General features: G+C 37.9%; 1 protein-coding gene across 2 annotated transcripts in view; it reads left to right on the top strand.

The window, feature by feature from the left end:
* ANO6 (anoctamin 6) overlaps positions 1 to 17945 on the top strand; it is a 202533-nt gene extending 184588 nt beyond the window's left edge. For both annotated transcript variants that reach the window (XM_030835326.3, XM_030835325.3), the window contains 3 exons: positions 3862 to 4064; positions 5546 to 5651; positions 14731 to 17945. In XM_030835326.3, coding sequence (XP_030691186.1) covers positions 3862 to 4064; positions 5546 to 5651; positions 14731 to 14937 — 516 coding nt within the window. In that variant the 3' untranslated portion in view covers positions 14938 to 17945. The remainder of the gene's footprint in view (positions 1 to 3861; positions 4065 to 5545; positions 5652 to 14730) is intronic.
* Positions 17946 to 24083: the final 6138 nt, after the last annotated feature.

Genomic DNA, 24083 nt, shown 5'->3' with positions numbered 1-24083 from the left:
ATATGGGAGGAAGATGCTAATACTGTCATTCATATAAACAACATAGTTGCTATAACTGTAATTGTTATTTTTAAATGTATTTTGTTTATTGTACATTATGTATTATTACTGGTGAATTACAAGACCTCTTACAGAGGCAGCTGCTAAGGATAGTGACCATTAAGCTATTGTTGCTCATTTGCTAGTTTTTATTCAACAGAAACATGGTAATAGTATTAACAGTAAGTACTATTTTAATCCTCACATGACTATAAAAGGAGTTACCCAACAGTGCTTTTATAATGGAGATAGAAATCAATCCATTTAGAGTTTGAAGACCCTAAAATAATAACAATCATGCCACCATATTCTACTGTATATTCCAGACGACGAATTGAAAATAGGAACTATTTGATGATGAAGTATAAACGCTTTGTGCATTCCCAGCCGTTCCTTGCCTTCCTCGTGCCCAGGGGCAGAGGTTCTTTGAGGAGGCAGATTTAGGGCACGTCTCATCTCTCCTCACACCACCCGTGGTCTTTCCTACCCGCTGTTGGTCATAAGCTAAGCATCCTCACGCCCTGCATGTGTCTGAGTGATGAGGGAATAGAATGCAGTTGTTTACAACCTGTACTGATTATGGACCAGTCTGAACAGTCTCTCTCTTTTCCCACCCCTGCCCTCACTGGCCAACAGGGGGCGGGCAAGCAGAGCAATTCCCATGCCAGCCCATCAGGGAACCGCCTTCCCTAGAAATGCCCGTACAACCAGGGCTATTTCCTCCCTTATTTCACTGCCCATTTCACTCCCAGGTTACAGTCCCCACCGAAGCAATATCCCAGTTTTAACAACTTCTTAATCAAGTCACACTTACCCTGCATCCGCCACCTTTTCCCACGAGCACTTGTAGAAACAGAACGGAGTCCGCAGTGCCTGAGCTGTGCCTCCCAGCACTGCAGCTTCCCAACTGCACGATCTTGGGCCAAGACTTAACCCTTCAGAGCTTCATTTTATCGTTTGTAAATCGCGTAATTCCCTATCACATATTTTCAGACTATTATATACCACAAAGGGGGCTTAGGGAATTCAGTGAGTTAGTGCATGGAATGCACAGAGCCTGGTCCTCATGGAATGTTAGCAGCTTTGTTATCACCTTCATTCCACATCATCATTCACAGTGACAATGTAGACCTTGCCAGGTGTCAAAACTAGAGGCACAAGAATTTTACAGTGTGTCACTGTGTGGACCATGGTCACAGTTTTACACAATAAGACAAGTTATCTGGAACCCAGCTGTCACCCCCCCAAGAACCCTCAATTTATCTGGATTGCATGCTGTCCCTCCTTTTTGGAGAAAGTTGGCAAATCACACACAAAGCAACCGCTAGATTATGTCAGTTTCCACACACCCAGCTAGTCCCCACCTTCAGCATCCACTGTGCTGTGAAACGTAGGCTGATGTTCAGAAACATGACAGCGAGGCCTTTCAAGCGCCACAGTCATAAAAGTACGCATCTGTCATGTTCAATGTGCTATACGACACGAAGCCAGGCAGGAACGTGGACTTGTGTGCTTGAAATTTTTAGCAACAAGGTTTGAAACTAAAAGCATTTTTGTTTGACCTTCAGCAAACCAGAAAATTCAATTGACTTCTACTCCCCATTACTCAAGCGTCCTGGTCTGATCGTATGAGGCACCTTTTCCTCGTGCCCCCAGCATGGCTCCACGCCGCTAGCGCAGATGGAGTATTGGCTGTGTCTCTAAGACGTGTGCACACACAGGCACACACATGCCCACTAATTGGTGCTACTGTTCTCATTCAGTGGATGTTTTTTCTTATAACTCGGGCATTGTTTTATTATACCCTAGAAAAATTGCTTATTCGATCATCTATTAAACTATGGACAATCCTTTTTTCCATATTAAAATTTGTTCAGCTTCCAAGACGCAGCTCCTCTTCATGTTTGCGTATAATTCTGTAAGAATGAAACATGTATATTATCCCCTCACATACCTAATTTGTGCCTTGCCAATCTCATGTGCACAACAATAGCTAGCTTCCCATAATAGAACTTTTAGGAAGCAGGAAGAAGAGAACAGCCACCAGGGATATGAAAGGGCATCAGGCAGGAGTCTGGTATAAAATCATTCATTCTAAAGCTGCTGGTTCAATAAATAAGCTGAATTGACATTGTTGTATCATGCCAGAGCATCTGCTACTGAAGACCTATTTTAATTTATTTTGATATAAATGGAAAATTGTGTTTGGGACAGCATGGGAAATGAAGCACACTGCATTTATTTGTACTCTTGCAGTGTGTCTCAAAGCAGCTCAATTCAGGAGGAAAAAGTATCTTGTCAGAAGTCAATAGAATTATCTTTCTTGTTGGAATTTTTGTAGCTCCTTGAAGCACATCTGCAGGTGATTCTATAAAAAGCTAAAGTTGAGTTAAATGATAACAGGAAATTTTAATCTATTGAAATCTAGGAAGAGTAAAATATTCTTGTCTTTCACCACCACCGCTACCACCACTGACAGGCAAGGCTACACACACCCAGAGAGACTCCACATCAGAGGAAATGACAAAGCTGGTTCTAGTGGGGGGGGGGGAATTTTGCAGTAGAAAAGCCCCTCAGTTGTTTTTCTTGCTTTACCTGAGACCTTGTTTATTGGCCTGTGGTCTCACTGTGTCTAAACCATATGTTCAGATGAATACTATTAAGATCGTGTTGTGCAAAAAACATGTCTTTTGCTTCAGTAAATGACTGAAACATTTAGCTTTGTTTATTCACATAGAATTTGGATTGAAGAATATTCTTTACTTTCTCCTTCCTTCAAACCAGTTTTACACATTGAGAGATTAAACCCCAAATTAAAGAATTTTGGAGAAAATTCATGTAATTCATAATAGCTTTAGATCCTAATAAATGTCTGCCTGGCATAGACTCTGGTTTAAGACTGACCCATATTTATTTCTTTAATCTGGGAACCCACTAAACTCTCTTTATGTTATTTGATAATTTACAGTGTTTTTAACTATCTATTTAACCTTTTGGAAGTTTAGAGGCTTAGACACTAGGTCTAACAAAATAGATACCATTGCTTGACTGTATGAATAGAACAATCCCAATACAATTTCTTGTTACTACATTTTATTAAAGTAACAGAGTTCTTGCTGTCTAATAAAGCAACAGACATAAGTATATACTGAGAGTTTAAATCAGACTATGGTTTGACTTGTCTAACCAAGGCAAGATACTATAGGGAAAAAGTATGAAGTTGAAGGAAAATAGATATTATGCAGTTAGTATTCTATTTTTAAGAGGTAAGTGATAAAAAAGTAGCTTTTTCTCAATTATTTATCTACAAAGGAATCATATAAAGCCAACCTATTTTCATAATATTGACCTTAGTATGATGCATACAAAAGGGACTTCTAAATCCTAAAAGATTAAATTATATCAAATAGTGCTCCAAGGTTGATTGAATTTCATTACATTCTAATTTTTTAAAATATAATTTACAAATAACATATGCAAGCAGCTCTTGAGTTGTCCACAATACCCCAGTCTACAATTATTCTTACTGTACTTAAGACACATAATAGGCAACTATCAGGCCTTTGCTTTTGAACTGCAGGTAGACTTCTGGACATTCCCTTAAACACCAAAAGCAAAGGAACTATTTTACTTTAAAGCAGCTGCTCAAAGACTTTAGGATACTCACTACCTATATCCATTTGACAGGGAAGAATTAAGGTTTCTGAGTCTTTAATTTAAAAAAAAAATCAACTGATGAAAATGTAATTCTGGCATGTCGGTTAACCTTAGCTATAAAGGCTCTCAATTAATACCCCCTTTACTGTTTTCTTCCCAACATAGGCCATGATCATTGCTTTCACATCAGACATGATCCCCCGCCTGGTGTATTACTGGTCCTTCTCCGTCCCGCCCTATGGGGACCACCCACACTACACCATGGAGGGATACATCAACAACACTCTCTCCTACTTCAACGTTGCCGACTTTAAAAGCAAAAGCAAGGAAAATCCGTACACTGAGCTTGGTGACTATACCACATGCAGGCAAGTTCTGGTTATAAGTGTTTAAAAATGCACTTCATCTTTTAAAGGACTTTTATTGTAATATAATTCTATTTGGTATCATTTAAATAAAATTGCTAAAGATGTTTTTTTCCTAGCTTTCTTTTCAATCAGACTTTAAAAAGGATGGGATATAAAAGTTAATACAGACTAGGGTTAGAACTTTCAAGCCAAATCATAAGGCAAGGTTTTTAAATGAGAGTTTCAAATGATTACAGGAAGACTGATCCAGGGGGAAAGTCCTATATCTTAGAACTGAAGAAACTCTAAGAGTTCCAAAAAGCAAGATAATTCAGTTGTTATGACTAATGTGTTATTCAAGCACAACCTGATGGTACTGAATGATGACAAACTAGTATGTACCATCACTTAACAAAGCAACGCAAAGACAAAAATGTAAATACCTCAGCCTGGCCTAGCAGTGTTCTCTAAAAGTGTTCCAAAGCTCTGTGCACTAATATTAATGGCTAGTAAGATCAACTGTGGACAGTGTACACTTAGTTTTGTCAACTGAGTTACTAACTGAAAAGTTTGTTGACTGCTCGTAGAGTTGTGTGTGTGTGTGTGTGTGTGTGTGTGTGTGTGTGTTTTCAATCAAAGTCTTAAACCTAAAGGAGGCTTTAAAATTCATTTAGTTCAACTCCTCAAAGCCTTCTCTGATCCACATTCTCAACAACACAACCAAGAAACCAGAGATAAGCCCCAGATAAATGTTTCCAAGTTACACATAGTAAAGCCTCTTCAGAATCCCTCATTGAATCTGGTTACTCTTACTTTACATAGTTCTAAAGAGTAATTAAACTAGGTCTAAGAGGTTACAGGCAGAAAATGAGAGATGTGCTACCTGAGGGAAATACACTAACAGCAGTAGCATATGATGTCTGACAACAAGGAAATTAAGTAAGAAAATTATAAAAAGTAGGTTAGTATTCTCTGTAGAGAGAGATAGCCCCATAGCTGAATGAACCCTGATGACACCATTATATAAATAAATTTATAAGCATGTTTCTGAAAATATGCTAACTTGTTTTAGTTATACTCTTTTGAGGAAGCAGGGATAAAATTTAAAATATTTTTTGTTCTTTTTTACAAAGATGGAATCCATCATTACCATCATCTTCCTCTTGTAAGTTAAATGAAGTATTACTGGAGTAGTTATTTCAGGGTTTTGTCATCAAATTAAACTCTTGGAGAAAACTTGGGAGTTCCCTGCTGGCCTAGTAGTCAGGATTCCAGGCTTTCACTTCCGTGGTCCCGGGTTCAGTCCCTGGTCAGGGAACTGAGATTCCGCAAGCCATGCCATGTGGCGTGGCCAAAAAACAAACAAACACTCTTAGAGAAAATTTATATGACGTCCAATTTAAAAGAATGTTGCATGAAGTATGACCTTTTTTAATGGGCCCTTGTTTACAGCATTCGATCAGAAAGAATTATCTCCTGAAATGTCTCCATCTCATTTCCAGGTATCGTGATTTCCGGTACCCTCCTGGACACCCACAAGAGTATAAACACAACATCTATTATTGGCATGTGATTGCAGCTAAGCTGGCTTTTATCATTGTCATGGAGGTAGGAAAAGTATACTCTGAAATAGTTTATGAAGCAGTGTATTTGCAGGCTTTGTTGTTGCCTCTTCTGACTTAAAATGTACAATATGTTATCTCCTGCTAATAATTATTTTATAACATTTATTAATAAAATTTGACCTGAGAACAGTAATTAAATGAAGTTGGTTGGGCTTCCCTGGTGGTACAGTGGTTAAGAATCCGCCTGCCAATGCAGGGGACACGGGTTTGATCCCTGGTCTGGGAAGATCCCACATGCCACGGAGCAACTAAGCCCGTGCGCCACAACTACTGAAGCCCGTGTGTCTAGAGCCCATGCTCTGTAACGGGAGAAGCCACCCCAATGAGAAGCCCGCGCACTGCAGTGAAGAGTGGCCCCCACTCATCACAACTAGAGAAAGCCTGTGCGCAGCAATGAAAGCCCAACGCAGCCAAAAGTAAATAAATAAATAAATTTATTTTTTTAAATAAATAAAGTTGGTTAACTCCTTTAAAAGTTAAAGGCATGTTGTGTGCTAGGGGAATTCAATTCCTTTCAGTTCAGTATTAATTGAAGGCCTTTTTATTTGGGGCACTGGGCCTTTTATTTGGGGCACTGGCTATTAGGCTATGAAGGGGCTTATTCAAGACAAATAAGAGATCATATTTTCCATGGAGAAACTTTTATTGCTATAATATTTTTATTTGTATTATTTTAATTGCATTTTCACAGTATACCTTCTTACAATAGTTTTTTACATCCCTGAAATTTACCAGCTATGAAAAATGACTAAGGCAGCTATAAATTTGAAATTGATCTAACCAACTTTACTTCTTACACCAAGTGAATAACTACTACTTAATTCCAAAGATTTGAAAGTTACTTCATTGGTGTGGTCAGTTAGTATTATATTTAGCTGCAAGAAACAGAAAGCCCATCGATAGTGGCTTAAACAAATAGGGATTGATTTTTCTTACATAACAAATTTCACTAGGAGTAGCCGGGTGCTCCTGAATTAACACCAGCTCACTGATGTAAGGACTGTATCTGATTCTCTAGGTTTTCTCTGATTGCACGTCACTCTGTGGTTGTAATATGACTACTGCAAATCCAGATAACACATTTATGTTCTAGGCAGGAGGAAGGAGAAGGGTGATGCTAGCCAAATCTTTTCCTATTTGTTAGGAAAGAAAATGCTTTGCCAGAAGCCCCCAGAGCAGACTGTCACCTACATCTCATTGGCTAGAACTACAGCACATGGTTCCTCATAGCAGCTAAGTAGGCTGAGACAGGAGGTGTTTGGTTTGCTCTGAGGAGAATCAAAATCTGTTAGCAAGAAAAAAGTGGGACAGGCTACCTGGCTGTGATAATTTTTCTAGTATTTTTTTAAGTAGTTACCAAAAATTAACAGAAGAAAATAGTTCATCATTAGTTCACCATCATAAGTGGATTCCTGAAGTACAGTATCTGATATATCGGCAAGAGTCACTAGTTTATATTCAAATATGTAGTTGCCAAAGTGTTTTGATTTCTACTTTTGATATCATGGTGAACTAGATGCTGTGAGGGGCCATCTCACTACAAAACATTTAGAATCCTTTGCAGTTTTGCGCTTACTAGAAGGAAAGAGAATATACAAAGAGGAAAACACCATGATTGCCTGAAATAGAGCAGTGAGCACCTCTGAAGTTCAGGACTGCTCTGAGAACAAGTGCTGTTATTAGTGTCTCCACCTAAAAACCCAAGGAGACCAAGCTTTGGGTCAGCAGTGCACTAGAAGAGCTGAACTTGAGACTCTTGGATTCAGCCAGGGACCCCACAAAAGGCTAAACATGTCTCCAAGCAGAGGGAAATGCATATCTTCTCTGAATAAAAGTATCCTTAATTTAGACCCCAGTTTTTTCCCAGATTGAGATAAGCAAATATGAGCTAACTATCAAAGATCAACAATGGCAAAGGGGAAATTTTAAAAAAAGAACGAAAAACCAAGAATGAGATTTAGCCAAAAAAAATTAAAAAATAAAAACCTGATTTGGACCATCAATAACTTTTAAGAATTTGAATTATCAGATAAGGAATATAACTTAACCATATATGAGAATATTTAAACAAATAAATGACAGAGCCAAAATGAACAAATAAGAAACTGTAAAAGAAGTCAATATTTACATGCACTGTAAGGAAAATGCAGCACACTGAATATAAGATCTTAAAAGTAACCTGAGAAAGAAGACAGATGACTGACAAAGAAAATTAAGATTAGAATGAGAGTAGACGTTTGTGTTTTTTGTTTTTTGTTTTTTTGTGGTACGGAGGCCTCTCACTGTTGTGGCCTCTCCCGTTGCGGAGCACTCTGGACGCACAGGCTCAGCGGCCATGGCTCACAGGCACAGCTGCTTCGCGGCATGTGGGATCTTCCTGGACCAGGGCATGAACCCGTGTCCCCTGCATCAGCAGGCGGACTCTCAACCACTGCGCCACCAGGGAAGCCCTAGACGTTTGTTTTTAATTGTTGTATAGTTGTTTCACAATCTTGTGTTAGTTTCTCCTGTACAGCAAAGTGAAGTACAGTTCCCTGTGCTATACAGCAGGTTCTTATTAGTTATCTATTTCATACATATTACTGTACATATGTAAATCCCAATCTCCCAGTTCATCACACCCCCCCCACCCCGCTTACCCCCTTGGTGTCCATATGTTTGTTCTCTACATCTGTGTCTCTATTTCTGCCTTGCAAACTCATTCATCTGCACCATTTTTCTAGATTCCACATACATGCGTTAATATACAATATTTGTTTTACTCTTTCTGACTTCACTCTCTGACAGTCTCTAGGTCCATCCATGTCTCTGCAACTGGCCCAATTTCATTCCTTTTTATGGCTAAGTAATATTGCATTGTATACATGTACCACATCTTCTTTATCCATTCATCTGTCAATGGACATTTAGGTTGCTTCCATGACCTGGCTATTGTAAATAGTGCTGCAATGAATATTGGGGTGCATGTGTCTTTTTGAATTATGGGTTTCTCTGGGTATATGCCCAGTAGTGGAATTGCTGGGTCATATAGTAGTTCTATTTTTAGTTTTTTAAGGAACCTCCATACTGTTCTCCATGTGGCTCTATCAGTTAACTTTGCCACCAACAGTGCAAGACGGTTCCCTTTTCTCCACACCCTCTCCAGCATTTGTTGTTTGTAGATTTTCTGATGATGCCCATTCTAACCAGTGTGAGGTGATACCTCACTGTAGTTTTGATTTGCATTTCTCTAATAATTACTGATGTTGAGCAGCTTTTCATGTGCCTGTTGGCCATCTGCATGTCTTCTCTGGAGAAATTTCTGTTTAGGTCTTCCGCCCAATTTTTGATTAGGTTGTTTGTTTTTGATATTGAGCTGCATGTGTTGTTTATATATTTTGGACATTAATCCTTTGTCCATTGATTCATTTGCAAATATTTTCTCCCATTCTGAGGGTTGTCTTTTCGTCTTGTTTGTAGTTTCCTTTGCTGTGCAAAACCTTTTAAGTTTCATTAGGTCCCATGTGTTTATTTTTGTTTTTATTTCCATTACTCTAGGAGGTGGGTGAAAAATGATCTTGCTGTGATTTATGTCACAGAGTGTTCTGCCTAAATTTTCCTCTAAGAGTTTTATGGTGTCCGGTCTTACATTTAGGTCTTTAATCCATTTTGAGTTTATTTTCATGTAGGGTGTTAGGGAGTGTTCTAATTTCATTCTTTTCCATGTAGATGTCCAGTTTTCCCAGCACCAAGACTGCCTTTTCTCCATTGTATATCCTTGCCTCCTTTATCATAGATTAGTTGACCATAGGTTCGTACGTTTATCTCTGGGCTTTCTATCCTGTTCCATTGATCTGTGTTGCTGTTTTTCTGCCAGTACCATATTGTCTTGATTACTGTAGCTTTGTAGTATAGTCTGAAGTCAGGGAGCCTGATTCCTCCAGCTCCGTTTTCTTTCTCAAGATTGTTATGGCTCTCTGGGGTATTTTGTGCCTCTCTACAAATTTTAAGATTTGTTGTTCTAGTTCTGAAAAATTGCCATTGGTAATTTGATAGGGATTGCATTGAATCTGTAGATTGCTTTGGGTAGTACAGTCATTTTCACAATATTGATTCTTCCAGTCCAAGAACATGGTATATCTCTCCATCTGTGTCATCTTTGATTTCTTTCATCAGGGTCTTATAATTTCCTGAGTGCAGGTCTTTTACCTCCTTAGGTAGGTTTATTCCTAGGTATTTTATTCTTTTTGTTTCAGTGGTTATGGATTGTTTCCTTAATTTCTCTTCCTGATCTTTCATTGTTAGTGTATAGGAATGCAAGAGATTTCTGTGCATTAATTTTGTATCCTGCCACCTTACCAAATTCATTGATTAGTTCTAGTAGTTTTCTGGTGGCATCTTTAGGGTTTTCTATGTATAGTATCATGTCATCTGCAAACAGTGACAGTTTTACTTCTTTTCCAAGTCGTATTCCTTTTATTTTTCTTCTCTGATTACCATGGCTAGGACTACCAAAACTGTGTTGAATAATGGTGGCAAGAGTGGACATCCCTGTCTTGTTTCTGATCTTAGAGGACGTGCTTTCAGGTTTTCACCATTGAGAATGATGTTTGCTGTGGGTTTGTCGTATATGGCCTTTATTATCTTGAGGTAAGTTCCCTCTATGCCCACTTTCTGGAGAGTTTTTATCATAAATCAGTGTTGAATTTTGTCAAAATTTTTTCTGCATCTATAGAGATGATCATATGGTTTTTATTCTTTGATTTGTTAATATGGTGTATCACATTGATTGATTTGCCTATATTGAAGAATCCTTGCATCCCTGGGATAAATTCCACTTGATCATGGTGTATGATCCTTTTAATGTGTTGTTGGATTCTGTTTGCTAGTGTTTTGTTGAGAATTTTTGCATCTATATTCATCAGTGATATTGGTCTGTAATTTTGTTTTTTTGTAGTATCTTTGTCTGGTTTTGGTATCAGGGTGATGGTGGTCTCATAGAATGAGTTTGCGCATGTTCCTTCCTCTGAAATTTTTTGAGAAGGATGGTTGTTAGATCTTCTCTAAATGTTTGCTAGAATTCACCTGTGAAGCCATCTGGTCTTGGACTTCTGTTGGAAGATTTTTAATCACAGTTTCAATTTCATTACTTGTGATTGGTCTGTTCATATTTTCTATTTCTTTCTGGTTCAGTCTTAAAAGATTATACCTTTCTAAGAATTTGTCCATTTCTTCCAGGTTTTCCATTTGATTGGCATAGAGTTGCTTGTAGTAGTCTCTTGTGATGCTGTGTATTCCTCCGGTGTCCATTGTAACTTCTCCTTTTTCATTTCTAATTTTATTGATTTGAGTTCTCTCCCTCTTGATGAGTCTGGCTAAAGGTTTATCACTTTTGTTTATCTTCTCAAAGAACCAGCTTTTAGTTTTATTGAAATTTGCCTTTGGTTTTTTGTTTCTATTTCATTTATTTCTGTTCTGATCTTTATGATTTCTTTCCTTCTACTAACTTTGGATTTTGTTTTTCTTTCTCTAGTTCCTTTAGGTGTAAGGTTAGTTTGTTTATTTGAGAGTTTTCTTGTTTCTTGAGGTAGCATTTATTGCTATAAATTTCCGTCTTAGAACTGATTTTGCTGCATCCCATACATTTTGGATTGTCGTGTTTTCATTGTCATTTGTCTCTAGGTATTTCTTGATTTCTTCAGTGATCTTTTGGTTATTTAGTAGTGTATTGTTTAGCCTCCATGTGTTCGTGTTTTTTACGGTTTTTTCCCTGTAATTTATATCTAATCTCATAGAATTGTGGTTGGAAAAAATGTTTGGTATGATTTCAATTTTCTTAAATTTACCGAGGCTTGATTTGTGACCCAAGATGTGATCTATCCTGGAGAATGTTCCGTGTGCATTTGAGAAGAAAGTGTAATCTGCTGTTTTCGGGTGGAATGTCCTATAAATATCAATTAAATCTATCTGGTCTGTTGTGTCATTTAAAGCTTGTGTTTCCTTATTAATTTTCTGTCTGGATGATCTGTCCATTGGTGCCATTAAGGTGTTAACGTCCCCCACCATTATTGTGTTACTGTTGATTTCTTCTTTTATAGCTGTTCGCATTTGCCTTATGTATTGAGGTGCTCCTCTGTTGGGCGCATATATATTTACAATTGTTATATCTTCTTCTTGATTTGATCCCTTGATCATTATGTAGTATCCTTCCTTGTCTCTTGTAACATTCTTTATTTAAAGTCTGTTTTATCTGATATGAGTATTGCTACTCCAGCTTTCTTTTGATTTCCATTTGCGTGGAATATATTTTTCCATCTCCTCACTTTCAGTCTGTATGTGTCCCTAGGTCTGAAGTAGGTCTCTTGTAGACAGCATATATATGGGTCCTGTTTTTGTATTATTCAGCCAGTCTGTGTCTTGAGAGTAGACTTTTTAACATCAATCTGAAAGCCAGAAGAGAAGAGTCTAATATCTTTAAAATGCTAAAGAAGGTAACTATAAACCTCAAATTATAGCAAAACTTTGAGTAATTGAAAAATCTGTCCCCATTGAAAACACCAAGCCATATGGCTTTCTAGGAGAGTGATACCAAACTTTCTAGAACAGATCATTTCAATATTATACACACTCCTCCAGAGATAAGGAAATACTCTCCAACCCCTTTTAGTTCCTAAAATCAGACAAGATTAGAAAGGGAAGGGGAAATTATGTCAGTCTTACTCAATGCATAGAGGCAAAGGTCTTTTTAAGATGTGCAGACTGAATCTAGCAATCTGTTTTCAAAAGATGACATCATACCACATTCGCTTTATCCCAGAACAGCAAGGGTGGTGTAACATAGAAAATCTTCATATCTGTAAATATTACCTACCTCAGAAATGGATGGGAAAAAAAAACAAACCTCTTTCCTACATCAACTTTTGCCTCTTTACTATGTAATTCTATCACCTGAACTCACCAATATCTCTCTCAGCTCAAAATATTCTCCACTGTCACACTACCTGACTTACAAGAAACATTTGACACAGCTGATCACTCTTCCTTGAAATTCTTCCTCACTTGGCTCCCAGGGAAACACATATTTTGCCTTTCTTCCTACCTCTCTATGCAGTCCTGTCTTAACTTCATTGCCCGTCCCTTCCTTCTCTTCTTAATGATCCATGGCTCATTCCTTGGTTGTGTTTTCTCTCTACCCACAGCGTTGGTGATCTCATGCAGTCCGGACACTTTAAGTGCTATCTGTATGCCAGTGACTCACTAATGGATATCCCTAGAAAACCTCTTCTGAACTCAGCCCATCAATCCAACTGCATACTTGACCTTTCTGCTTGGATATCTAACAGATACCTCAAATCTACTGCCCTAAATTCCCATATTTTCTTAAGTCCACTTGCAATGTTCTTCTCCCTACCATGCACTAAATCTGTTCTGTCCACAGTTTTACCCCCCTCTCAATTATGGCAGTTCCATCTCAACAGTTGCTTGGGCCAGAATTCTTGGAGTCCCCCTTGTTTTCTCTGCCCCACTTATTCCACATCCAGTCCTGTTGATTTTTCCTTTGAAAATATATCACAAATCTGACCACTTCTTACCAGCTCTGCTGCTGCCACCCAAGTTAGAGCCACCGTCATTTCTTGCCCAAATTAGGGCAACAGTCTCCTAACTGGACTCCCTATTGTCTTCACATCTCACTCTGAGTAAAAGCCAAAGTCCTTATAATGACATACAAGGCCAAACACAATCTAGCCATGCTCTGTTACCTCCCTGAGGTCACTTCACTCCAGCCTTCCTGGAATGCACCCTTCAGGTTTCTACCAGATGGACTGTGTTGGCTGTTCCCTTTGCCTAGAACGTCTTTCTTCCTGATGTCTGCATGGCTAGTTTCCTCACCTCCTTAAAATCTTTGCTCAATGAGGCATGTCCAGACTGATCTATATAAAATCTATATAAATTTTACCTCCCACCATAACACTCATGATAACTGTTACTCTGCTTCACTTAGCTCATGTCACTTTTTTCCCCATAGCTCTTATCACTTTTTAACACTATGTGTAATTTATTTGTTTTTAATTATGTTTATTCTATGTTATCTCTATCTTCTTGCTAGGTTAGGGATTCTTGAACAGTGAATAAATAAAAAGGTTTTCAAGCTCATTAGTCATCAGGGAAATGCAAAGTAAGACCAAAGTGAAAGTCCATTTCATAATCACCATGTTGGTTTAAAAAAAAAAGTGATGGTAACAAGTGCAGACAAGGATGTAGAGCAACTGAAATCATCACACACTGCTGGTGGGAGTGTCAGCTGGTATAGTTGGTACGCTCTTGTAAAATTGAAGATTCATGTAACAGAGGGTCTCAGCAGTTCCACCCCTAGGTGCACGCTTTTGAGAAACTCACAGGTATTCTCCAGAATCCAAGTGCAAGAATGTTCCCAACATCATTGTTTCTAATCCAAAAACTAGACACAAACCCAATTCCTTTTGATAGGGGAACAAATAAATTAGTGTGTTTGCACAACGGAATATTATATAGAAGTGAAAATGGATTACAGTTATGCACAATAACATTGATGAGTCTTAGAAACTAATTTTGAATGGAAAAAAAGCAATTTTCAAAAGACTGTACCATACTGACAGTATCATACTGTTTTTATAAAGCTTAAAGCAAGCAAAACTAAACAAGATACTATTTGGGGATATATACATACCTTGTTAAACTATTCAAAGTAAAAGAAAATTATATACATATACTCACACAGATAGTTTAGTGTTTACCTTTGGGGAAGAGGCCTGGGAACAAGATAGGAAAGAAACACACATAAAAATATCATAAGATCGTCAGTCTCATGGTGAGTGTTCTAGATATTAGATGTATTCTGTTCTACATGTCAAATAGTATTCTTGAAATGTATAAAGTAACAAAATGTAGCACCTTGGCAGAGCCATGCTGTGGTGGGAGAGATTAGGTATACATGATGAATGCCCACCACCTTGTCCTGATATAATGACTAGCAAAAATAAATGGAAGAAACTCTGTGTTCCCCTACTTCTCTTTGTGATTGACATTTTTCTTCTCTCCCTTAGCATATCATCTATTCTGTGAAATTTTTCATTTCATATGCAATTCCAGACGTATCGAAAAGCACGAAGAGCAAGATCAGGAGAGAAAAATACCTAACCCAGAAGCTTCTTCATGAGAATCACCTCAAAGACATGACCAAAAATATGGGAGTCATAGCTGAGAGGATGATAGCAGTAGTAGATAACAATATACGACCAAAATCAGATTAAGAGCTTTATGTTCTGAGAAGCACTTTAAAGAATTTAGTTTTATCAAAATATATTATGAATCACTAATGAGAATAAGTTAAATCACTTCAGCAAATATGAGTCTTAACTATGACCATTTTCATGCAGATTATTTTTCAGTTTCAGCTAGCGATGTAGGAACTGGAAAATGTAAAATTGAGATCAAGAAGGGCATAAAACTAATCACCAGGAAAACCAAAAATGTTACTTTTTTTGATAAATTGGAATTTTAGTAACACAGAAGAGGTGTCTTTGTGTGCTTAAAAACAACCCCTACCAAAGTAGAGTGGATTTTTTCCCTCCATTTGATTATTTTCATTCCTTCTGTTCTCAAGCACATGATCTTTTTTTATTTTTAGGCACTGTTTCATTTCTTCACTTTTTGCCAGATCTGTTCCAGAGTTATCTTTCCCTTACAAATACCATCATTAAAGATTAGACATGCTAGCAGTTGTGTATTAAAAATATCTAATGCAGAATTCAGTTTGAATGCTGTATTAAGTGGCAGATAGACCCAAGACTCCACAATATTTAGGTGCGTTATCACATTCCTACAGAAAAAGAAATCTCAGGTAATGAGGCAATAGTTTCAGTCTTCATCTTGGCCTTTCTTTCCATCTCAGAGAAATACTTTTAATGGATTGCAAGGAAGATGATAGCAAGGTTCTGAGCATATTTGTGTTAATTCACAGTGACACCTTTCATCTTCCAGGAGCACTCCTAGAATGTTCTGTGCCTAATCAATGCTGACTGCTTTGCAAATCTCAAGGGAATAAGATGGCAAAAGCAGGGAAAGTTACAGATTGAAACAGAATTGTGACTCGTATCAATCAGGATAATTAATTTACCTATTCTGAAGATATGTCATTTCTTGAAAAAAAAATGAAATCAAGTGATTAAAGTTACATATTTATCAACATAATGGTTTGGAAAAGATGAACGCATCAGGTTCCCACCAGTTGCCCTTTATCCATGAGATCCCAGGAAGCAGTATTACAAGCAACCTTGTGATTGTCTCACGGCCATCGTGACAGGCCAGTGCTGCGCCTGTCAAGAGAACAGCAAGTGCCCTCAGCGTGACCACGCCGTGTGCCTGCGAGGGGTTCTGCACGTCCAAGTGATCAGCCTACCAAAGCATCTGCCACAGAGAAGGTAGCTCAGCGCGTCCTCCCTCCTCTTACTCCCAGCCCAGTAACTTGTTTGCACCTGGGGAGCATTTTTTAGGGAGGGAGAGGGAGGGACAGGAGAATACCTAGATTATTCCCAAAAAAGAAAAGAGACGGGATTTGATTTGAATTTCCAGCCTCCCCTCAAGCCAGTCAGGCAATTAATTAAGGGTCAGAAAACAAATTAGTTTGGTCACAAACTCTGCCGTCAGATGGAGGTAACTTCCTGCTGAACTTCTGCCCCACCGTGCACATCTTGACCTTAATTTATTCAGCTCCACAGTCTCTACTGTGCTTTACCGCTTTTCGGGTGCCAGGCCCTCTTGTAGGCTCTGGAAAAGACACAGGGCCCGTACCTCTCACCTGTGACTGGTGACAAGGCAGGGCTGGGTGCAGGAGAGGGTGTCTGGCACGGGATTCTTGCTAGATGGGCCGCCACCCACTGGGATGCTGCTAAATGCCCAGGTGCCACAGGAGCCAAGACACTCAGAGTCCCAGCAGCAAAGGAAAAGGAAACACTATTCAGTGAGCAGATTTAATAGCGTAGCTTCACTCCAGGTCACAATTCTAAATGCCTGCCATGAATGTTAAAAACAAAACAGTATTTCTGTAGGATTCATCAAAACAGTATTCTGGACTTTTGAATTGTCCCAGTGGATCTGGACCATTTCACTAGCTTTCTTGATAATGTTAATGGTGTGATCAGAGAGTGCTCACAACAGGCCATGTGAGATCGGGCCACACTGGGAGAAAGAAATGAATTTCTTCCGAGTGGGGAAGTGTTCTCATCCCTTTCCCTGCTCACCCGGGACACTGCTCCTGGAAGTGGTGCCGATTCCTCTCAATTACCTCTTCTCTTCTCTGAAGTGTAGGAGTATCTCCTAGTGTTGGATATGGCAATTACTCACTGCTTATGGAGTCACAGAAAAGGAAATGTTTTTGCCTTATCTCCTTGTATATAAAATAGAACTTGAAAAGAATTCATTTATGTTTTCATAAACCATCTTTCATAAATCGTCTTCACAGTTTAAAATTTGCTTCTGTGGACAAGAGGGAAAAAAACCTCTACCCTTTTAAGGCAGCGAATGTGATGTATGACACTGCCAATATTCCCCAAACGGCCAGGTTGTAGTGGGGACCCAGGTTAACCTGTGACACTGACAGTGTTCATGTAAGTCTAGTGCTGACTAGTGGGTAGTGAAGAAAATGTGGGGCTGTGTCTGCAGGCACTCGTGGGCTACCTCTGTAGATGTGAGCAGAGGCAGCACCTTGGAAAAATGTATGGGTGTGACAGAGGACCTGTGAAGGGGAAATCTGGGCCTAGACCTGCCTGGTGTTAACCACTAGAGAAATTTTACTTTGTATCCTTTTGTGATGCCTGTGAATTTTAACAAATCAAAGCATTAGACCAAAATACTCAGGAGATTTTTCTTTAAATATCCCTCAGATACTTTAGTTATGTCAATAGGAAGGGAAAGCTTTCATTTTTGTTTGAAAACTAAACAAGACCATTTTGCAAACTGTTTATCACCAAAGGCCTTCCCTTATAATTGCATGTGCATCTTGAATTTCAGAAAACATTAATTCACAATAGGGGGTCAGAATACGCTCTGTTGTTGAAACACTTCTTGTACCATTTTCTTGTGTCCATATTATATTTTAAGATGTTTGAAAAGTTAAAATGTATGAACAACTTAAGTAAAACTGAAATATTCATGATGCTTTTCATACACTGTGGCATAAGATGTAAAGTTTGTAATATTTTGCAAATTTCTGTGCACTTTAATCTTTTATAATTATGAGCAATTTAATAAATTCATTTTTAAAAACAATACTGTGATCTACTCTGTATGCAATTGTCACAATGTTTTTAAGAAAGAGAGCAGATGTATATCTATTTACCAATTATGTATCAGATAACAGATGTGCATTTTTATGTGGATTATATCTAAAATTGTATTTTTCGTAACTTGCACTTACTTTAAAACATGTTTTTTCTGGGAAAAATTGGGGGTGGGGTTTCAGCCAGGGCTGCTGCAGACAGTTGTTGGGATTGAGGCCTGTACAGGACACCAAGCCTGGAGACCAGGTGTGCCAGTGTCGGGATGCATCCACTAGTAGGGAGAGGTGCTTCCCACTAATTGCATAAAGATGCCTCTGCATTCTACACATGGGGCATGTCACCTGACATGGGGCAATGACTCCCAGAGAGGACATGTCTCTAATAAGGCTCAGAAAGGCTCTGTTTGGATCTGCCATGGCCTTGGGTACAGAAAGGGGAAATTATGAAGAAGAATATAAAGGAAAATCTCATTACAAAACACAACCTTTTTTTTTTTTTTATCCTGGACAACATAAAATCCAGATATTAACTCATTCCATCCTTTGATTTCTTTTCCTTTTTTGACCAGCTTAAATCTCATTAAGCTTGCAGTAAAACTAAGTCAAAAATAGTCCATAACTGGACCAATAGGAAGAAGCATTTTCTCTAATTCTTAAATGGTACGGGTACCGATGATGTTATTCTTCCCTTCAAGCATTTTAACTCCAGCAAAGGAGCAACTAGAACTTCTTTAGCAAAGTACCCCCTTCTCATTTTGGGGAAATGATGAAATCTTAAATAACTGGTATTTATCTGACCCCACCAGGTACAGTGCCAGTTGTTTACTTACACAGATCTCACTGCCAACATGATTTTGTAGCAAGGAAATTTTTAGTAACGTTTTAAAAAATGATGAAGGTACATGATTAAAAAAGAAATGTGGGGACAGACACCAAAAACAATGGGAACTATGAACCTCCAGCCTGCAAAAAGGAGACCCCAAACACAGTAAGATAAGCAAAATGAGAAGACAAAACCACACAGTAGATGAAGGAGCAAGATAACAACCCACCAGAGCTAACAAATGAAGAGGAAATAGGCAGTCTACCTGAAAAAGAATTCAGAATAATGATAGTAAAGATCCAAAATCATGCAATAGACAAAATGCAAGAAACAACAAGGACCTAGAAGAACTAAAGATGAAATGAGCAACGATGAACAACACAATAAATGAAATTAAAAATACTCTAGATGGGATCAATAGAATAACTGAGGCAGAAGAACAGATAAGTGACCTGGAAGATAAAATAGTGGAAATAATTACTGCAGAGCAGAATAAAGGAAAAAGAATGAAAAGAACTGAGGACAGTCTCAGAGACCTCTGGGACAACGTTAAACGCACCAACATTCGAATTATAGGGGTTCCAGAAGAAGAAGAGAAAAAGAAAGGGACTGAGAAAATATTTGAAGCGATTATAGTTGAAAACTTCCCTAATATGGGAAAGAAAATAGTTAATCAAGTCCAGGAAGCACAGAGAGTCCCATACAGGATAAATCCAAGGAGAAATATGCCAAGACACATATTAATCAAACTATAAAAAATTAAATACAAAGAACATATATTAAAAGCAGCAAGGGAAAAAAAACAAATAACACATAAGGGAATCCCTATAAGGTTAACATCTGATCTTTCAGCAGAAACTCTGCAAGCCAGAAGGGAGTGGCAGGACATATTTAAAGTGATGAAGGAGAAAAACGTACAAGCAAGATTACTCAACCCAGCAAGGATCTCATTCACATTTGATGGAGAAATTAAAACCTTTACAAACAACCAAAAGCTAAGAGAATTCAGCACCACAAAACCAGCTTTACAACAAATGCTAAAGGAACTTCTCTAGACAGGAAACACAAGAGAAGGAAAAGACCAACAATAATAAACCTACAATAATAAACAATTAATAAAATGGTAATAGGAACATACATATCGATAATTACCTTACATGTAAATGCATTAAAAGCTCCATCCAAAAACATAGATTGGCTGAATGGATGCAAAAAGAAGACCCGTATATATGCTGTCTACAAGAGACCCATTTCAAACCTAGGGACACATACAAACTGAAAGTGAGGGGATGGAAAAAGATATTCCATGCAAATGGAAAGCAAAAGAAAGCTGGAGTAGCAATTCTCATGTCAGACAAAATAGACTTTAAAACAAAGACTGTTACAAGAGACTAAGAAAGGCACTACATAATGATCAAGGGATCAATCCAAGAAGAAGATATAACAATTTAAATATTTATGCACGCAACATAGGAGCACCTCAATACATAAGGCAAATACTAACAGCCATAAAAGGGGAAATTGACAGTAACACAATCATAGTAGGGGACTTTAACACCCCACTGTCACCAGTAGACAGATCATCCAAAATTAAAATAAAGAAGGAACCACAAGCTTTAAATCATCCATTAAACAAGATGGACTTAATTGATATTTATAGGACATTCCATCCAAAAACAACAGAATACACATTCTTCTCAAGTCTCTTGGAACATTCTCCAGGATAGATCATATCACAAATCAAGCCTTGGTAAATTTAAGAAAACTGAAATCATATCAAGTATCTTTTCCGACCAAAACACCATGAGACTACTAATCAATTACAGGAAAAAAATCTGTAAGAAATACAAACACATGGAGGCTAAACAACACACTATTTATTAAACAAGAGATCACTGAAGAAATAAAAGAGAAAATAAAAAAATACAGAGAAACAAATGAAAATGAAAGGACGATGACCCAAAACCTATGGGATGTAGCAAAAGCTGTTCTAAGAGGGAAGTTTACAGCAATACAATCCTACCTTAAGAAATAAGCAACACCTAAAATAAACAAACTAAACTTACATCTAAAGCAATTAGAGAAAGAAGAACAAGAAAACCCCAAAGTTGGCAGAAAGAAAGAAATCATAAAGATCAGATCAGAAATAAATGAAAAAGAAATGAAGGAAATGGTAGAAAACATCAGTAAAACTAAAAGTTTGCTCTTTCAGAAGATAAACAAAATTGATAAACCATTAGCCAGACTTATCAAGAAAAAAGGGGAGAAGACTCAAATCAATAGAATTAGAAATAAAAAAGGAGAAGTAACAACTGTCACTGCAGAAATACAAAGGATCATGAGAGATTACTACAAGCAACTCTATGCCAATAAAATGGACAACCTGGAAGAAATGGACAAATTCTTAGAAATGCACAACTTCTGAGACTGAACCAGGAAGAAATAGAAAATATGAACAGACCAATCACAAGCACTGAAATTGAAACTGTGATTAAAAATCTTCCAACAAACAAAAGCCCAGGACCAGATGGCTTCACAGACGAATTCTGTCAAACATTTAGAGAAGAGATAACACCTATTCTTCTCAAACTCTTCCAAAATATAGCAGAGGGAGGAACACTCGCAAACTCATTCTATGAGGCCACCATCACTCTGATACGAAAACCAGACAAAGATGTCACAAAGAAAGAAAACAACAGGCCAATATCACTGATGAACATAGATGCAAATGTCCTCAACAAAATACTAGCAAATAGAATCCAACAGCACATTAAAAGGATCATACACTATGATCAAGTGGGGTTTATCCAAGGAATGCAAGGCTTCTTCAATATATGGAACTCAATCAACGTGATACACCATATTAACAAAATGAAGGATAAAAACCATATGATCCTCTCACTAGATGCAGAGAAAGCTTTCGACAAAATTCAACACCAATTTCTGATAACCTTCCAGAAAGTAGGCACAGAGGGAACTTTCCTCAACATAATAAAGGCCATATATGAAAAACCCACAGCCAACATCGTCCGCAATGGTGAAAAACTGAAACCATTCCAACTAAGATCAGGAACAAGAAAAGTTTGCCCATCTCACCACTCTTATTCAATGTAGTTTTGGAAGTTTTAGCCATAGCTATCAGAGAAGAAAAAGAAATAAAAGGAATCCAAATCAGAAAAGAAGAAGTAAAGCTGTCACTGTTTGCAGATGACATGATACTATACATAGAGAATCGTAAAGATGCTACCAGAAAACTACTAGAGCTAATCAATGAATTTGGTAAAGTAGCAGGATATAAAATTAATGCACAGAAATCTCCTGTATTCTTATACACTAGTGATGAAACATCTGAAAGTGAAATTAAGAAAACACTCCATTTTACCATTGCAACAAAAAGAATAAAATATCTAGGAATAAACCTACCTAAGGAGACAAAAGACCTGTATGCTTAAAATTATAAGACAATGATGAAAGAAAATAAGATGATACAAATAGATTGAGAGATATACCATGTTCTTGAATTGGAAGAATCAACATTGTGAAAATGACTCTACTACCCAAAGCAATCTACAGATTCAATGCAATTCCTATCAAATTACCACTGGCATTATTAACAGAACTAGAACAAAAAATTTCACAATTTGTATGGAAATACAAAAGACCCCAAATAGCCAAAGCAATCTTGAGTATGAACAAAGGAGCTGGAGGAATCAGGCTCCCTGACTTCAGACTATACTACAAAGCTACAGTAATCAAGACAGTATGGTACTGGCACAAAAACAGGAAGATAGATCAATGGAACAGGATAGAAATCCCAGAGATAAACCCACACACATATGGTTACCTTATCTTTGATAAAGGAGGCAAGAATATATAGTGGAAAAAGGCCGCCTCTTCAATACGTTCTGCTGGGAAAACTGGACAGGTACATGTAAAAGTATGAAATTAGAACACTCCTTAACACCCTATGCAAAAAGAAGCCCAAAATGGATTAAAGACCTAAATGTAAGGCCAGAAACTATCAAACTCTTAGAGGAAAACATAGGCAGAACACTCTATGACATAAATCACAGCAATATCCTTTTTGACCCACCTTCTAGAGAAATGGAAATAAAAACAAAAATAAACAAATGGGACCTAATGAAACTTCAAAGCTTTTGCACGCAAAGGAAATGATAAACAAGACTAAAAGACAACCCTCAGAATGGTAGAAAATATTTGCAAATGAAGCAACTGAGAAAGAATTAATCTCCAAGATTTACAAGCAGCTCGTGCAGCTCAATAACAAAAAAAACAAACAACCCAATCCAAAAATGGGAAGAAGACCTAAATAGAAATTTCTCCAAAGAAGATATACAGGGCTTCCCTGGTGGCGCAGTGGTTGAGAGTCCGCCTGCCGATGCAGGGGACATGGGTTCGTGCCCTGGTCCAGGAAGATCCCAGATGCCGTGGAGTGGCTGGGCCCGTGAGCCATGGCTGCTAAGCCTGTGCATCCGGAGCCTGTGCTCCCCAACGGGAGAGGCCACAACAGTGAGAGGCCCACATAACGCAAAAAAAAAAAAAAAAAGAAGATATACAAATTGCCAACAAACACATAAAAGAATGCTCAACATCATTAATCATTAGAGAAATGCAAATCAAAACTACAGTGAGATATCATCTCACACTGGTCAGAATGGCCATCATCAAAACATCTAGAAACAATAAATGCTGGAGAGGGTGTGGAGAAAAGGGAACACCCTTGCACTTTTGGTGGGAATGTAAACTGATACAGCCACTATGGAGAACAGTATGGAGTTTCCTTAAAAAACTACAAATAGAACTACCATATGACCCAGCAATCCCACTACCGGGCATATACACTGAGAAAACCATAATTCAAAAAGAGTCATGTACCAAAATGTTCATTGAAGCTCTATTTACAATAGCCATGACATGGAAGCAACCTAAGTGTCCATCATCGGATGAGTGGATAAAGAAGATGTGGCAAATATATACATTGGAATATTACTCAGCCGTAAAAAGAAACGAAATTGAGTTATTTGTGGTGAGGTGGATGGACCTAGAGTCTGTCACACAGAGTGAAGTAAGTCAGAAAGAGAAAAACAAATATCGTATGCTAACACATATATATGGAAACTAAGGGGAAAAAAATGTCATTAAGAGCCTAGCGGTAAGGTGGGAATAAAGACACAGACCTACTAGAGCATAGACTTGAGGATACGGGGAGGGGGAAGGGTAAGCTGTGACAAAGTGAGAGAATGGCATGGACATATATACACTACCAAACGTAAAAC

This window comes from Globicephala melas, chromosome 10 (genome assembly GCF_963455315.2).
Source record: "Globicephala melas chromosome 10, mGloMel1.2, whole genome shotgun sequence".
NCBI lineage: Eukaryota > Metazoa > Chordata > Mammalia > Artiodactyla > Delphinidae > Globicephala > Globicephala melas.
Note: the sequence above shows the minus strand (reverse complement) of the source record. Positions and strands in the feature narration are given on the sequence as shown.